We start from the raw sequence: 18,111 nt of genomic DNA, 5'->3' as shown, positions 1-18,111 counted from the left end.
CTGATACGTCGCATGAAGTCAGTAGGGCCACTGAGATTTCAGTGACCGGTACCAGTCGGATCACAGTATCAGTTTCCTATCTTGTAGCTTGGCCCAGGACAGGACATACTCTGCACTGAGGGAAACAGTCAACTGTGAGCTATTCGATCAAACAGTCAGCGATGGTATTTTAACCGACTGACAGTAAATAGAGTGGTGGGCTGAATGTTCACTCCCCCGTTCCCCTACTCATCCCCCCACCCCAGAAGATACGAACCTGCCAACTGATCTAAAAACATTTTTTTTTAAATGAAATGAGTTATTAACCTGCTGTTTATCAAACCTTTATTTCGGCTGAGAGCCATAAAAAGCTACAATCACAAGAACATACCATTACCATTTAAGAAGTCTTTATTCGATTATTTCATCTTAAAAGACGTACATACACAATATACATAATAAAAATAACAAGTTCATATAAAACAGTTGTAACCGACATACATATAGTGGGTACAAAACATTAATTAATTATGGCATTAAAAAAGTATTAAATCAGTTGATATAGACATTCTTATAATGGGTACATAACAAGAGATTAAAAAACAATATAAAAACCAGGAAGATCAAGATCTGCAGTTAAAAGTTACTATTTAAATGTACAAAGGCAATCCTAGAACTGGTTGTTTTTTATATAACAAGTTCTAATCACCCACGCCCATCCGAGGAATTTAGCCACACCAGTAACAATAAGAGGGGTTAGATTGGTTCTTAAGAGTCTGCTAGCCTCAATAGCTGAGCGAGTACCCAGGGATCTACAGACTGGGCCGAGCCATTTGGACCTTGGAGCTGCATAAAGTGGGCAGACAAACAAGAAGTGATCAACACTTTCACTCAAACCTTGACAAAGAGGACAACATTCTGACCCCCTTGAACACCATTTGTTGGTAAATACCCTTAAAGGCAACGTACCACATCTAAGTTGATGGAACAGCTTACGGTCCATGGGTTTAGTAATTAAGTCCCAGTATTTTTCAAACTTAGAGGCATCTTTGTATTCAATGAACTTACTAGAAAGGTTGTTAGCAGGCAATCTCTGATGACGGTTTGTGGTCACCCAGTCCCAATACAATGCTTTTAATGTTTTCTTTGTGGGAAAGACCGCCGAATCAGGGGCCACCCAACGATTACTTAACCCTAAAGCAAAAAGTGACAATTTAAGATCTCTAAACCAACTTATATTCGATGAACCAGGAATGTTTCTAACATCAAGACAGGCCTTTGCATACAAGTTAAGCTCCGGCGCCAGTGGGCGAAATCTAGCCTGCTCTTCAACCGGAAGACACCCTAGATCGTACATAAGTGGGATCCTTGGTGTTGACTTTGGCAACCCTGTGGCTACCCTGAGAAATTTGTTTTGGGCTAATCTCAGAGGGTCCAAGTTGCTATACCCCCAAGTTCCGCCCCATAAAGAATATACATTTCAAATCACATTCAATAAAAGCATCATACAACGTCCTATTTACATTGGATTAAAAGAATCACCAATATATAAAATTAGTATATAGTAAATAAAACAGACCTGCTAGACCCATCAACATGAAGATAGTCATACAGACAAATATACCTCTTGGAAATAAATATTCATATGTGGTTAAAATAAGTTTGTGAATGAGCATTTAAAAAGCACTACCCTAGTGGGAGTGTTAGTGAAATTGCACATATGTGATAGTAGGACGCTGCGTAAGACAACTATGCCTTTTGCTACGAGCTGGCTAACCTGGGTGGCGCGTTATCTATAACCTTCCTCTGGCTCCAGGCACAAAGCAGATAACGTGATACTGCCAGTGCAAATAATTCCCTGGTATCACTTTCAAGAAGCCTTAATGCTTTCCTCCATTGTCTCACTCCCTTAACTTTCAGCCATTTCGTACGCGGAACTCTATACTGTGGGTATAAGAACATAAAGTGTTCAACTGTTTCTGTGATACTGGGACACATTGGGCAGAATTTAGTGTTTGAGGGCATCCTGTCCCATTTCACAGCGTGAGTTCTCAATGGCAGCATGCCACTCCTAAATTGTACATATAGACACTTTGAGCTGCATGGATACATGCGGTCCATGTAGGGCTCTGGACTATTGGAACATTTATGGAGGAGGAACAGGCCGGTGATGGTATTTTCCTGGTGTACTTTTGATGTTTGCATTACAATTTCCTCCCAGAACCGGCTTTTAACTTCACAGGCGTCACCTTTGGTGATCTGCTCTGGAGTATTCCATAAGTTGGCCATGCCTATTCTATACTTTTATCACCTTTAGTCAGGGTGTACTTAAATCCTTGTCAAGGGACACCAACTCTTTCACACAGTCCCTATACGTTACTAATTCCCTAGTAGACCAAAGTCTTATCCAGAATAGTGAGGGTTTAAGTTGGACCACTAGATGTATAGGTTTGAGAGCTAGATCAATTGTTAGTGGGGTAATAGGAACATTTGGAGGAAGATTAAAAAGACCCCTTATAAGCTTTTTTTCATTTCTTGTCAAAACTTCTGCTTGGACATGACCCCAGAGTTCTGCTCCCTAGGTTGCTGATGCTACTGCTGTTGATCTGAACACTTAGAATTACAATCGGAACCCACACAGCCAATGAGTGCTGCGTGGTCAAGCCTTTTTTTTAGCACAACATTTATTTTTAATTATAGGACAAATCTTCAAAGTTAATGGGAACGTGACATCACAGGAAAAACACACCATCAAAACAGTTAAGTCACAAAACAAAAACAAGCAATTGTATACACCATGAATACAAAATATACAGGCATGAATAATAAATCTATATACATTAAGTAGACACCAAAAAACAACTCAAAATTCCATATATACTATCCAAATCAATTGAAAATAAAGAACATATAACATAAAGAATCAATACAAGACCAGTCCTTTGACTGCAATACCGGTGGATAGGCGGAATGCAAGGTGGAAAACAGCTGCCTGCCTATCCACAAGACCTGTGACTACGTGTTCTGTCTAGTTGTACACTAGGGCCCACATCATTGGGGTAAATTGATCCCAAGTCGCACACTTCCTTCTTGTCACAGGCTGGGGGTCTACGCGTTTCGAACCGGCATAGTTCTAGGTTCTCCTCAGGACAGGGACTGGGTAAAGTATTCACTGTAGGGAAAGTTTAAAGGGATGGTGTCAAACTGGTGGTCTCACAATATACATACCCTCTCTATCTCATCATATATACATGAACAGGAAAAGTTACCTGCACCACGAGCACAGGTGGTTGCACGGGTGGCAGCAAAAACTGTAGAGCAGGACAATGGCTCTATGTGGAAATAAATAAAAGAAATGAAAGGAAAGGCAGTCAGGACGGAAGATTAATAAGCTGGGGCATACTCGCAGAGCTTGTATATAAACAATAAGAGCTCCATTACCTGAGCCAAATTGGTCGGTGTCAGAGGTTGAGAGCGTCCGCCCAGCGGTACGCTGTTGTAAAATGTAGCAAAACTCACATCCTTTTAGTATGCTGGGGAAAGAAATTCAAGGAATCATAAGTGCCCGCAGGAATCGGCAGCCGCCAGACGCATGCAAAGTAACCACAAAGCATTGTATTTAAATATGGCGTCAAGCCTACCTGAACGCCGTCTGAAAACGCGAACGGCTTCAGAGATTCTTTGACGGGTGGGGCGGGAATTAATCTGCTGCAGGGGATTACTGTAAAAGGCAAAGATCAAACACATAAAGTGTTGTATAAGAGAGCAGATGCTTCTTCTGCTAAAATCGGCGAGTAATGTCAGAATAAGACTTACATATTAGTTGGGGCTCGGGTCCGCTACTGAAGGCGTTCCAAGAGTCCTTGGCGCGGGCTCAAAAGCCAGGTGCTAAATGCTCACACGGTAAACGAAAGCGAGAAAGGACACTATTAGGGACCGGGGCTGCTGGTACTGGAAGTCCAGCGGGATGTTGGATCTTATCCCAATACTATTTAGTCAGGCGGAAAGCGTGAGCGCAACTCGGTGGAAGGGATATTTAGCGTGCATCCCAGCCTGAACGGCACGTCTTAGCACGCGCTTGTATATATCCTACACTAGTTGTGGGCCTGACCTCAATGAATGCGGCATTACACCTACGAAGCTCTTAAACAAGAAATACGTATTATAACACATTCTTATAGTATTTGTTAAAAAGCAAGTCTGGAGTGCCTTTTTACATATGTACACATCAGTAGTGGCAATGGAGAAATCAAAAATGTGGTTCTCACGGACAATGCGTCGGTGCACATAACATATATGAATTATGTATACATAAATGATATATAAACTATTACATTTCTTTAAACGAGTTACACTCGTACCATTATGTACAGTTTCAAGATGAATTAGGAAACCAAGTGAAGAGGAGCATTCACAATACATCTAGTGTTCTAAAGTTTCTATACATGCACTCACAACATTGTGTAGTTCGGTGTACAAAATCCAAGTGGTACAGGTAGTTACAACTAAGCATGGCCACTGCTGGCCAATGGGCCACTTCCCCAAACAAAATGTGAAAGTCATAATGAGTGTCAAAAATGAAAAAATGAAAAACACAGCATTTTATGAAGATGAAACAGTTACAAATCATAATCCAAGCAGCACGGCTAGAGCTAGACGCAGAAAAGAGATTAGAATTGCAGATTACCAAGTTCAGACATTTCGTTCAGCCCCGAGTTGGAGGTATCAAATTTCAAAATGAGGTAGGCCTCTTTTTGAGCGAGGCGTACATCAGGGTCTCCACTGCCACCTCTGATGACCGCAAGCGCGGTCCATTTAATGTCATTGGCTGAGTGTTTGTATTGCATAAAATGAGAAACAATGGGGGCTGTCAGAGTCTTGTTATTTATTCTGGATCGATGTTGAATGATTCGTTGACGAACCTCTTGAGTGGTCTTCCCAATGTACACCTTTTTGCACGGACATTGGATGGCGTACACTGTGTTTTTGGTTTTACAGTTCGGGTGTTCATCGTGTCTCCAAAATTTTTTACCATCTGTAAAAAGAGACCCCTCCATAGTGAGGTCACAGACAGTGCATGTACCGCATTTCCGGTGCCCCTTCACAGGATTGGACCCGAAGATGGTGCTTTGTGGATCTTTTTTGATCGGCGGCCGTGTCGATGTGATCATCTGGCCAATGCTCCGGTTCTTCTTGAGAGCAAACAAGGGAGCCCCCACGTCTGGTAGCACTTCTTCCACCAAGTGCCAGGACTTCTTGATGATTCTTTGGAGCTGGTTGGTGTGAGGCCCAAACGTGGAAACTCATACCATCCTTTGGGTTGCGGGTCTAGATCTTTTTTCAAGGAGGTGCTCCCTGGGCGTCCATCTTGCCTTTTTCATAGAATGCTTCAACAGCTTTTGGGGATACCCTCTTTCATGGAGTTTATTCACGAGTGCTTGGCCATGGAGATCAAACTGCTCAGTGGACGAACAATTCCGTCGCACCCAGAGAAATTGTCCGTATGGGAGGTTATCCCTCAGACTCCGGGGATGGTAACTTCTGTAATGAAGTGCATTGTTTTTATCGGTTTTCTTCTGATACAGGGAGCATGTAAGTTCATCTGTATTGGCTGACACCTCGACGTCCAGAAAAGGTAGCGACTTGGAATCGTAACTGAGGCTGAATTTAATGTTGGGGCTTCTATCATTCAGCCAGGTGTGGAATTCTTCAAGCAGAGCAGGGGACCCATTCCAGACACACCAAACATCGTCTATATATCTGAGCCATTGCTCAATATGGTCTCTGTAGGGGTTGTTGGTATACACGTCTCTCTCCTCGTATTGACCCATGTAGAGGATGGCCATTTCAGGCGCAAAGGGACAGCCCATAGCTGAGCCTTTGATTTGCAGGAACATTTCTTCCTCAAAGGTAAAAAAATTCTTTTTGAGAGCCAATGTTGCAAACGAGACGATGAGATCTGTGGGGACCCTGTGTGGACGAGGTCTAGTCTCCAGATAGAGTTCAATGAGTGTAGGATATATACAAGCGCGTGCTAAGACGTGCCGTTCAGGCTGGGATGCACGCTAAATATCCCTTCCACCGAGTTGCGCTCACACTTTCCGCCTGACTAAATAGTATTGGGATAAGATCCAACATCCCGCTGGACTTCCAGTACCAGCAGCCCCGGTCCCTAATAGTGTCCTTTCTCGCTTTCGTTTACCGTGTGAGCATTTAGCACCTGGCTTTTGAGCCCGCGCCAAGGACTCTTGGAACGCCTTCAGTAGCGGACCCGATCCCCAACTAATATGTAAGTCTTATTCTGACATTACTCGCCGATTTTAGCAGAAGAAGCATCTGCTCTCTTATACAACACTTTATGTGTTTGATCTTTGCCTTTTACAGTAATCCCCTGCGGCAGATTAATTCCCGCCCCACCCGTCAAAGAATCTCTGAAGCCGTTCGCGTTTTCAGACGGCGTTCAGGTAGGCTTGACGCCGCATTTAAATACAATGCTTTGTGGTTACTTTGCATGCGTCTGGCGGCTGCCAATTCCTGCGGGCACTTATGATTCCTTGAATTTCTTTCCCCAGCATACTAAAAGTATGTGAGTTTTGCTACATTTTACAACAGCGTACCACTGGGCGGACGCTCTCAACCTCTGACACCGACCAATTTGGCTCAGGTAATTGAGCTCTTATTGTTTATATACAAGCTCTGCGAGTATGCCCCAGCTTATTAATCTTCCGCCCTGACTGCCTTTCCTTTCATTTCTTTTATTTATTTCCACATAGAGCCATTGTCCTGCTCTACAGTTTTTGCTGCCACCCGTGCAACTACCTGTGCTCGTGGTGCAGGTAACTTTTCCTGTTCATGTATATATGATGAGATAGAGAGGGTATGTATATTGTGAGACCACCAGTTTTACACCATCCCTTTAAACTTTCCCTACAGTGAATACTTTACCCAGTCCCTGTCCTGAGGAGAACCTAGAACTATGCCGGTTCGAAACACGTAGACCCCCAGCCTGTGACAAGAAGGAAGTGTGCGACTTGGGATCAATTTACCCCAATGATGTGGGCCCTAGTGTGCAACTAGACAGAACACGTAGTCACAGGTCTTGTGGATAGGCAGGCAGCTGTTTTCCACCTTGCATTCCGCCTATCCACCGGTATTGCAGTCAAAGGACTGGTCTTGTATTGATTCTTTGTTATATGTTCTTGATTTTCAATTGATTTGGATAGTATGTATGGAATTTTGAGTTGTTTTTTGGTGTCTACTTAATGTATATAGATTTATTATTCATGCCTGTATATTTTGTATTCATGGTGTATACAATTGCTTGTTTTTTTTTTGTGACTTAACTGTTTTGATGGTGTGTTTTTCCTGTGATGTCACGTTCCCATTAACTTTGAAGATTTGTCCTATAATTAAAAATAAATGTTGTGCTAAAAAAAAGGCTTGACCACGCAGCACTCATTGGCTGTGTGGGTTCCGATTGTAATTCTAAGTAGTCTGGCCAGCCAAATGCTTTTCTGTTTTTGCAATTGTTGAGGTCCTGGCTGGTCAGGGTTTCGGACCCAAAACCTCCTTGTACGCACGTTGATCTGAACACGGCACAAACCGGAGACAGAGCGCCTCCAGAGGCAGCCCTAAATTTTCTCCCTATGACAGAAGTTTTCAAATGGAGGGTGGCTTTACTTTTCTCCAGTTGGGGGCCCCACGTCTGATTATCACTCAACATAACTCCCATGTACTCAAAATATCACACTTTTTCGAGGCAGGCTCTCTCTATGTGCACACTGCCTCTATATGTTCTGTGGGGGTTAATGTCATGGCTTTGAGGAATTAAGCTAAAGACCTTTTTCCTCGCAAAAGTAGATAAAAGCATTTAGTTGTGCTTGCAGCTCCGTTGAGTGAGTGAAATTAGCAGGGTGTCGTCCGCAAACATCAAGATAGGCGTCAATACACATGCTAATTTAGGGTCATCGTGAGTACAATTCATCAGTCTACTTACTGCTCCATAAATGTAGAGGCTAAATAGGGTCGGGGCAAGAACACACCCTTGTCTAGCCCCTTGGTTGATCTCAATCCTGTCTGACAGGTCCCCAGCAGTATTCCACCTTACCTTAGCATAGGTACTTGTATGCAAGACTCTCAGAATCCTAAGTGGGTCTGCAGGAATACCATATCCATCCAGTATCTCCCGCAGAGTTTCCTTTGGGACCAGCTCGAATGCCGCCCTTAAGTCTTTAAAGGCGACATATAGATGGTCACGCTTCAAGGTAACATATTTCTAGGTTATCACCTTGAAGCGGAGGACCTGGTCCAATGTACTAATCTTGGTTCCAAACCCAGCCTGTGCCTCTTCTGGGATGTTGTTCTTGTCCATCAAGTCGTTAAGTTTGAACAACACCTGCCTGCAAAATATTTGTTGGGTGTTATCCAAGAGGCTAATCAGTCTATAGTTTGAGGGGTTGGTTCTATCTCCCTTTTTAAAGATGGGTATGATAATTGCTCCATGCCATTTAGACGGGATGACATTACCTTTTAGAATACTATTACACACAGCTTTCAGATATGGTACCCAGCTGTCCGGTTGAGACAGGAAAAGATCCCCTGGTATACCATCTACCCAGACACCTTTTCTTTTTTTCATTTGCTTGACTGCTAGGTGTGTTTCATCAAAGGTAAATGTAAGGTTAGATTTTTATGTGTCTGATCTACTATACTTGTCTTGAGCTGAGATTCCCGTTGGGACACTCACAACTCCTGTCGGGCAACTTGTTGGATTGTTATGGTTCAGCTTGCCTTTGTACAGACCACTTAAGTGTGAGACCCATAGATCAGGTTGTAGAGTTAGCTCCAGATGGTTAGTGCTGGAGGAGTTAACAGGAATTAATTTCCAGAAGGTCGTGTGGTCTCCCATCTCTAAAGCTTCTGCTATAAGTAACCACTGATCCTCGTCCCAGTCTCTTTTGGCCTTTTCTAATGTAGATTTATACTTTTGCCTGGCCTTTGTGATTTCAGCTCTTTGTCCCTTTTTGATTGCATTTAATAAAAGTATTTTGTCTAAACTGCAAGATTTTGAATACCAGGTGGGGGCTCTTTTTTGGGAAGCCCCTCTTATTTGTTTTTTTTACAAAGCACGGTCTTGGTGTGACCATCAATTTTGAGTGGATAAGGACAAAGTTGATATCTGTGTCTGCAAGGTCTACCTGCTAGAGTTTCCACACAACGAGATTATATAAGTGAGTCATTCGCTTTGTATCCATCTCTATGGCTACCCATCTAATGTTTCTTAAGTTAGATGTAGGGACCATAGGTGAAAGGGTCACAACTTGGTTTGATTTTGCATCAGCAAACGCAGCCATGGAGAAGGATGCACTGAGGGCTTGGTGGTCACCATCCGGTCTGGGGATCACCTTCATGTCATATAGGTCAGCCCATAGCTCCGTGTCCAGGAGAATATAATATATTCGAGAAATACTAAAGCCTCTTTTAAAAGTTGTAAAGGGGGACAGTCTGACTTAGAATTCCCATTAACCACTCTTAGGCTATGATCTAATATAAAGTCAACAATTTGACTCACACTTTAGTTATATTGGTTACTTCACCAGAACTTGACAGTGGCGACATGGGAGTTTGTGTAATCATCCCACTTGTTGTTTCTGTAAGATTCTGCCTGACATTTGTTGTTATTTGGGTGTTAATATCACCTGCTACAATCACAAGAGCCTTCCTGTTAAACGGTCCCATCAGAGCTTCTACCTTCACCACTATAGGGGATTGGGCATAAGGGGGAACAGACCTGATCTATACGCTGACCAAAGCTATGTATCTTGGCTCTGTTTGGGTTGAGAGTTGGGTTTTGATCGCTAGTACATCACTAGAGCTAGCTGCAACTAGTCTCACAACAGGAAACAAGTCAAGGCGTAGCCATAATAATAGCCCCCCTGATGGGCGTCCAGCCTGGGAGGGGATTGCATACTCGCTAAAGGTTTGGAAGCCTGGTCAAAAATTGAATTAGTGGCCTGCTGTTTGTAGAATTAAAAAAACTATCATCCTGCTTAACTGGTAATCCCCTACAGTCCATCCTTTGTACTGTTACTACTTACTTTGTCCATTCATGCTTTTCATGATTTTTTTCGTAGTAGTAAGAATGTGGCACCGATTAAATCGAAGAACAAACTTGAATATTGTTTGCTTGTTTTTTTGCCTCATTTTTTTCTGAAGCGCTTTTTTTTTTTTTAAACAGATTTTATTAGTTGCATGGTAGAAATACATCATGTAATTCTCTGAGCACCAGAGACAATCACTAGAGCAAATGATCAATGACTAGCATGCAAACATTTTCATAGGCGGTTAATCAGGAGAAAAAGTCAAACAAAGAAATGTCCAGTTGTGCAAGAAACCCCCCCGCCCTTTTTCGCCCACCCTCAACTCTCCCCTCCCCCCTCCCATCCGTGCTGCTGCCTACTCCGTCCGTATCGTGCCATGCACCGTACATTGTTCGCCATCACAAAGGTCATAAGACCGTCAGATTAACTGTACAACCTCCTCCTCTAAGGGTGGGTCTCAGTCCAGGCCTCGATAGTCCGCCCACCGCTTCCAAATTTTATAGTGCTTGAGAGGGCTTCCCCGTGCGACATATACAGGCTGTTCCAGACCCATGCAAAAGTCCATCCCGTTCTGCCAAGCTATGAAGGAAGCAGCGCGAGGCGCCTTCCAGGATCTCGCTATGTCCCTCTTGGCCAAGGTCAGCCCCAACAGTAGTAAATGACGCTTGTATGTGTTGCCCCCAACCCCAGCCAGTACATGAAGGAGAGCCAGTTTAGGGTCCCTCTGCAGCTCCCAAGCCAGTACCTCATTCAAACACTGAAACACTCTGTCCCAAAACCTCTGAAGAGCCCCACAGCCCCACACTGTATGTAGCAACGTCCCGACCTCTGAGTTGCACCTAAGACAAGTCGGGGACGCAATCAATCCCGCCCTCCACAAGCGCTGTCTAGTGTAATATGTACGGTGAAGGTACCTTAATTGTATCAATCGCAAGCGCGTGGAAACGGCCGCTCCCCTAGGTCCTTCCAGGGCCTCCACCCAATCTTCCTCGTCGAGCTCCCCAACATCCCGCTCCTATTGGGTCCTGAGATGGGCAAGGTCCGAAGCACTGTGGCGCACCAGGGTCTGGTATATGCGGGAGATCTTTTTGTCAGGCAATTCACCCATGAAGACCTTGGCCTCAATGGGACTGAACTCTGGCATGTCTTCCACTCCCCGGATATATGGGGTTAGAGCATGCCGGAACTGGAGGTGCTTGTAAAATTGGGCATGTGGCATTTCAAACTCCTCCCGCAACATGGCAAAGGACTTGAGCGCCCCGCCAGACATGACGTCTCCCAGAGTAGATATTCCTATCGCATCCCATTGTCGAAAGCCCACCAGGGCCGCTAGTTGAGGCAGTCCACCATTCTGCCACAATGGAGTCTCCAGGGTCAGGACATTCCACCAACCTACCCAGCGCAGGGCCTGCCGCCAGATCTGAAAGACTACTCGCGTGACGGACGGTAGCGATCTCCGAAGGGGCGCCGAGTACAACAGTGTGTGTAGGGAGGCAGAGCCCATGAGGAAGCGCTCCTCCGCGTATGCAGGATCCCCCCTGTCTGCGTACCACCAGTCGTTCAGTACCAGGAGGTGAGATGCTTCATAATATGACAGTACGTCAGACGTGGCGAGACCCCCCATATAAGTGGAGCGGAAGCAAGTCCGCAACGCAACTCGTACCGCGCCTCCTTCCCACAAGAAGCCACTCAATGCCGCGTTCAGGCGTCGAAACCAAGAGTGCGGGACCAACGCCGGGTGGTTCTGTAATTGATACAATAGGCGTGGGAGCGCGACCATCTTAAAAATGGCAGATCTACCCTGAATGGAAAGCGGCATCCTGGCCCATGCCTTGAGATCTTCTCGCGTACGTTCCCAGACCGGGGTGATATTGCGCACCAGGGCCACGGAGGTGTCCTCCGTGAGGTATACCCCGAGATATTTCACACCGTCAACCGTCACCTGCAAACCATCGGGCCACTCACCCAGTGGTTGCGGACCCCCTAGAGTCCAGAGTGTGGACTTCCCAGGGTTCATATAGAGCCCCGACGTTTCTCCAAAAATTTGCAGGATCCGCATTATGCGAGGCCCAGAACGATCCAAGTTGGTAAGAAAGAATAACACATCGTCGGCGTATAGGGCTATTCTATCCGCCACACCCGGTGACCACTGGAAGCCCCTCACCTGGGCATCAATCCGCACCCACGCCGCGAGGGGTTCTATCGCGAGCGCAAAGAGGTACGGGGAGAGGGGGCACCCCTGCCTGGTTCCCCGCTGGATACTAAAAGAGCGGGAGACGCCACCTCCGACACGAACTGCTGCCGTCAGATCTGTGTAGAGGAGCCATATATATGCCATGAATCGGGGACCTAGATTTAGGCGACCCAAGAGAGCAAAGAGGTATGTCCAGCTCAAGGAGTCGAACGCCCTATCCATGTCCGCCAGCAGCAACGCAGCCCGCTCTCCCAAACCCCGCCAGGCCGAAATGGCAACCTGAGCTCGCCTGATGTTATGTCGAGCGGCCCGCTGGGGCATAAAGCCGGCCTGGTCCGGATGGACCAAGTCCGTGATGTGGGGCTTAAGCCTGTTGGAGAGGGCCTTCGCCAAGATCTTGGCCTCAGTATTGAGCAGTGAAATAGGTCTGTAGGACTCATGTCTCTCTGGGGGGCGTCCTGGTTTCAAGAAAACCACTACCTCCGCATGTCTCCAGTCCGGAGGCAGCAGACCCCTTTCACGCGCCTCCTCAATAACCGGCCGGAAGTGGGGCGTCAACTGCGTCGCGTAGTGTCTAAAAAATTCGCACGGAAATCCATTCGGGCCCGGTGCCTTGCCCGAGTTCAGCTCGCCCAGGGCAGTAGCCAGCTCGTCATCTGTCAGTGGCCGGTCCAGTAGGTCGCGAACCTCGTCTGACACGGCCCATGGCGGAAGGTCATCTATGAAGCGATGCACCATGGCGGCATCTAGGCACTCCCCGGGCGTATACAGGGACTCGTAGCAGGAGGCAAAACTGCCCGCTATCACTCCGGGCTCCAGCAGCGGCTCCCCATCAGGGGCGATAATCTGGGGCAGCGGCTGTGCATGCCTAATGCCCTGACACAGGCGATGAAGCATTTTGCACGATTTATCGCCCCATTGATATATGCGGCTAGCCAAGCCTGGCGGGCCTCATCCAATAATATCGAGGTATACTGCTGTTGTGCCAGTACTAGCTGACGTCTTAGCTGCTCATCACCGCCCCCCGACTCCTGCGCTTCAGGTCCTCCAATTCCGCATCTCGCCGCACCAGGTCCCTACGCTTTTCCCTCCGCGCTGCTGAGCACCACGAGATATCAACACCCCTCATGGTGGGTTTCATGGCCTCCCATAGTATTGCTGGGGACGCTCCTGAGCCCACATTGGCGGACAGGAAGTACGCAAGTTCACAAGTAACGTGGGCGCGATAGGAGGGCTGTGTTAACTGCCAGGGCGACAGGCGCCACCTGAAAGGCTGCCTGGTGCGCCCAGTGTCGACCACCACAGAGATCGGAGAGTAATCGGAGAGTGCCCGTGGCAAGATATCCGCAGACATGAGCCTGCCTGCCATCGCTCGCGGGAGGAAGATGTAGTCCAAGCGCGAAAACAAGTCTCGCGCGGTGGAGAAATATGTAAAGTCCCTACGCGCCCCACTCTTGTACCTCCAGGAGTCAATCCAGTCCAGCCCCGTGACCATTGCCCTCAGTCGAGACGTTTGCCCTCCCTCCCCACCACCTCGCCTGCAGCGCCCCGCCATCTGTCCCAGGAGACGTCTATGACGTCATTCCAGTCCCCCCCTACAATCGATAAAACTGTCGGCATATCAACCCATAGGGACATCAGCTTCTCCACTAGGGCCCATTGCAGCGGGGGCGGCGCATATACGCTACCAAGGACAATCATCTCACCACCAATCTCGCCCTGTACGAACACATACCTGCCCTGCGCATCCAGCCATGTGCGTCTATGAGTAGGGGACTCTCCGATGGATCAGTATGGCCACACCCGCGACCCCCTCGTAAAGCCGGCATGATATGTCTGTGTAAAACCTTGCGCTGGAGGCAGAGCGCCTTCGTACCTAACAGATGGGTTTCCCGAAGGAGCAATATGTCAGTTTCCCTGCCTTTGGCCCAAGTAAACACAGCCCCTCTCTTCACCTTATCCAGCATTCCTCTCACATTCCAGCTCAGTATACGTGTCCCACCTGGACCTAACCGAGAGCCCCCAGCATCAGATGACATTTATGTAAAGGCATATAAGTCGCACATGTCGTATCACAGCAGCACTCACCACGGATCGGACGCAGCACATCCCGCACAGACCCCTCCCCTGAACAAGAACAGTCTCAATCCCCAACAAAGCCCCCCCCCACCCCCACCCCGCACCTCCCAAACATGGAAGCACCTGTCGTGGTCAGAGAGTGGTCCCAGCCCCAACGGGCAGCCAGGGAGCACCCCTTCCAATGGATCCCCTCGGCACAACCCATGTCGAACTAGGCTGTGACCCCTTCCCAACCCTGAGTAAGCGTGGCTTCCAGCCAAGCTAATGCGCCCTGGTCAAAGAGAACGATCGATCAGATGAGCAAGTGTCCTTTCCTCCCCACAGTCAGAGCACATCTACAGAAGCTTCCTGCAAGTTCTTGCCGTTGCGCGTGCTGGATTGTGATTTTGAGCTGCGGTGCGATCGGGACCTGCCTCGTCGCTTACGTTGATCGTCAGGACCCCTACCCGAGGGCCCCCCGGTCGAGGAGTCAGACTCACCGCCTCTTACCGTATTGACACGCACCCTGACAGTCTCGTCTGTCCATTGAAAGACGGCCTCCGGGGTATCGAAGAAGAGGGTATGGGATTGGAAGACAACCCACAGTTGAGCCGGGTACAATAGGACATAGGGCAGCTTCAGGCCCCGAAGGCGGGCCTTGGCTGCGGCGAAGGACTGTCTCTGCTGTTGCACCAATTCATGTAGTCCGGGAAGATAAGAATAGGAGAATTCTCGAACATGAGCTGACCCTTCAATCTCGCCTGTTTCATAATTCAGCAATTTAGCGATCATAGGACGAGGGCGTTCTCCCACCGGGGGCTTCTGCGTCAAGGCTCGATGGGCCCTTTCCACCACGAAACAACGTGAGAGGGTATCAGTCGGCATCCACCCTTCCAGCCATTTTGTTAGGAAGCGCTCGGCATTGCCCTTTTCGCAGTCCTCTGGAAACCCCAGGAAGCGAAGATTACTGCGCCTGGCGCGTCCCTCTGCCTCCTCCGCTCTCGCCACCAGGCCTTTCTGCGTCCTCTCGAGGGCCACGACCCTCTTTTTAGGGTAGTCATGTCGTCTTCTACGGCTGAAATGCGCGTCTCCGCGCCGGTTATGCGTTCCACGGCGTTTCGCAGGTCCTGCCGAAGGAGCATAACGTCGGAGCCCACTGCCCCAATCTTGGCATCCAGGGCATCTCTGGACTGCGTGATCGTGGCCAAGAGGGCAGCATTATCTGGCACCGATGGCTGCGTCCCCTTCGCACCCACGGCCTCTGTGAACTTATCGATGGGGCCCTGTTTGCCCTGGCTTCCACTGCCACCCCGTGTCATGGTGTGATGGGGAGTGGGGTCTCTCACCGGCCGGCCGCAGCTCAAACCCCTCAGCCGCTGACCAGGATGCCCACACTATAATCCGTCAGTAGCGGCCTCGCCCCCCAGCCAGAGCCCAAATATGTCCAGGAAGCTGTATAGGGTCACTAGACTCTTGCCGGGGGGGAAGGGGAGGGTGGGGGCCACCACGCAGATCACTCCACGAATATCCGGCCCTGAGGTCCGATCCGACCCCCGAGGTGTAGCAGGGCCCCGACCACCCCGGCAGCCCCACTGTCCGGCCACCCAAGGCCCTCCGCAGCGACTTGCAGGCGCCGGTCCCGTCCTCCTCCCAGCTTGGCCTGGGTTTCTCAGGTGGCGCGGCAACTCGCCGTGCAGGGAGACAGGCAGAGGTGGGACCGGGGCCCGACACGACCCCCGAATAGCTGTGCGGCACCACACCCTCTCCACCTGTCCACCCTCTGACCTTAATCCGCCGCAGTCTCACACCAGGTCCCGGATAGGCGCCAGACAGGGTAGCGCTGCACTCCAGCGCCGATGATGATGTCCTTCGCGGGCTAAATGGCGGCCGCGCCACTCAGCTCTCCCAGCCGCCGGGACCCACCAGGCCCGCTCCGCAGCCGCCACCCGCAGCGTCTCTCTGCGGGGGCAGCCCCTCCTGGGTCCGGGGGCCGCTGCTGCTCTGCAGCACCGAAGCTCCGGTAACACTCGGAGCCGGCACTCCAGTAACTCTCGGCGCTGCTCCTCTCGCCCGGCGGGATACCCCAGAAATCGAGGCCCCGGCTCCAAAGGCTGCACCACGCAGCCCGGCTCGCGATCACTCTCTGGGGCGCTCCGCTGCCTGATGGCGCAGTGCGAGCGGCTCCAGCCGCGAAATTAAAGGGTCCCGATGTCAGGGGCCAGACCCAACTGCAGGGAGCATAGAATTTCGACCAGGGTCAGGATATAAACGGCAGGATGATGATCGGCTGGTCGGAGCTCCGGCTCTACACGACCGCCATGTTCGCTGGCCAAGCCACGCCCCCGAAGCGCTTCTTTTTTAATATTACTTTTTGATGCTGCTTATTAACCTCTTCCGTGCTCATGAAGGCCCCCCCGGCCGTCATGAGTCACAGTGAAGAGGTTAAAGCTTTTGAATATTTAAAAATACTTCGGAAAAGTTCACAGGCAAAGAATATGTACCATGCTTTCAAAGAATATCTTCATCACATGACATAATTGGATCAAAGCAGCTTTTACCTTCCATTTCAATTTTGCAATGGTGTGCTCACCAGGAAAGGAAAAACATTTTAGGGTAGAATAAAACTTGTGTGTGCAGTGGCTTTTTAGTTTGATGTAGCATCTATGCAGGCAAGCATCTACTCCGCTTTTGTATCTGGAAATTAGTGTTTTAATACTTAGTAAAGCATATACGACTGTTATTTCTATTCTGTTGATTTTGCTATTGTCAAAAACACAATTTTACCTAACGAAAGAAGTATGTATCCATGATAACGTTTGTAATGCTGTTCTTACTCTAACAAGACGTTTTCTTAACTTTTTCCCATTATGAACCTGTTTGCTCCCATTTGGTTTCGTAATTTTGCATATGGTGTTGGAGAATGGTTGAAACTGTTTGTGTTTTTTTAGAAATGCAAAATAAACTGCATTCTTATATCTAACTGTTGTTTTTATTTGGCAGTCTGTTTATTTTGTCCAATGAGACTGTCAACATATGGAGTCATCTACTGGGTTTCTTCCTCTTCTTCAGCTTGGGATTTTATGACCTGATGTTTGTGTTACCATTAGCAAATGCCTCTAGGGAGGATTTTGTCATCTGCTCCATCAGTCTGTTCTGTTTCCAGGTAAACATTTTCTGTTTAATATTGTGACTTACAGATGTTCCTCAAGACTGTTTTTTTCTTTTGTACCACCTCTAGCAGTATATTAAGTGGGTTAGTCTTTTATCCATTCAGAATTGCAATACTACATAGTAGACTCTAAATGTCATAGGAAATAATGCAGTAAATAATACATGGTACATTCATTCTCCTCTCATCTATGAAAGCAGAACATTTCAAAACTAGCAACACAATTTGGTGAAATTAAAAGATGAGAGCTAGAATATTACTCATGCCAATGACTCCCGATTCCTGCAAATGCTCCTTTGCATACAAATGTTTTTTGTTTTCTTGGCTTAGAAAGGCTGTTTTAGTATAACCGTTTAGGAAATTGTCTCTTCTTCATCTTCCATAAACTGTTTTCTCCCAGTCCATATTTCCTAGGTTTGTGGCCCCACACAAAATGTTTTGTGAAAGCCCATCATGAGGTAATGTATTGCCCATGATCTGCCACGGCTGGCGGCGCAGAACAGCAGGGGCTTCTGGGCATCAGCTTTATCAGTTGTGTTTTGTTTAAAGTGCTCTATAGTCTGGTGCAATGGTGCTTTCTAACAGATTGAAATAAATAAATATACTATGGT

At 47.9% G+C, this 18,111-nt stretch overlaps 1 protein-coding gene across 5 annotated transcripts in view; it reads left to right on the top strand.

The window, feature by feature from the left end:
* Positions 1–18,111, top strand: part of PAQR3 (progestin and adipoQ receptor family member 3) — a 656,943-nt gene that overhangs the window by 77,697 nt on the left and 561,135 nt on the right. For 4 of the 5 annotated variants that reach the window (XR_015309345.1, XM_086961798.1, XM_086961799.1 and 1 more), the window contains exon 3: positions 17,332–17,494. The exons of the other annotated variant lie outside the window; for it this stretch is intronic. Coding sequence is in view for 3 of the 4 variants with exons in the window: in XM_086961798.1 (XP_086817924.1) it covers positions 17,332–17,494 (163 nt within the window). In the remaining variant the exon portion in view is untranslated. The remainder of the gene's footprint in view (positions 1–17,331; positions 17,495–18,111) is intronic. 5 annotated transcript variants of the gene reach the window in all.

This window comes from Lissotriton vulgaris, chromosome 3_1 (genome assembly GCF_964263255.1).
Source record: "Lissotriton vulgaris chromosome 3_1, aLisVul1.2, whole genome shotgun sequence".
Taxonomy (NCBI): domain Eukaryota; kingdom Metazoa; phylum Chordata; class Amphibia; order Caudata; family Salamandridae; genus Lissotriton; species Lissotriton vulgaris.
The sequence above is the reverse complement of the archived record's forward strand: the minus strand, read 5'-3'. Positions and strand labels throughout refer to the sequence as shown.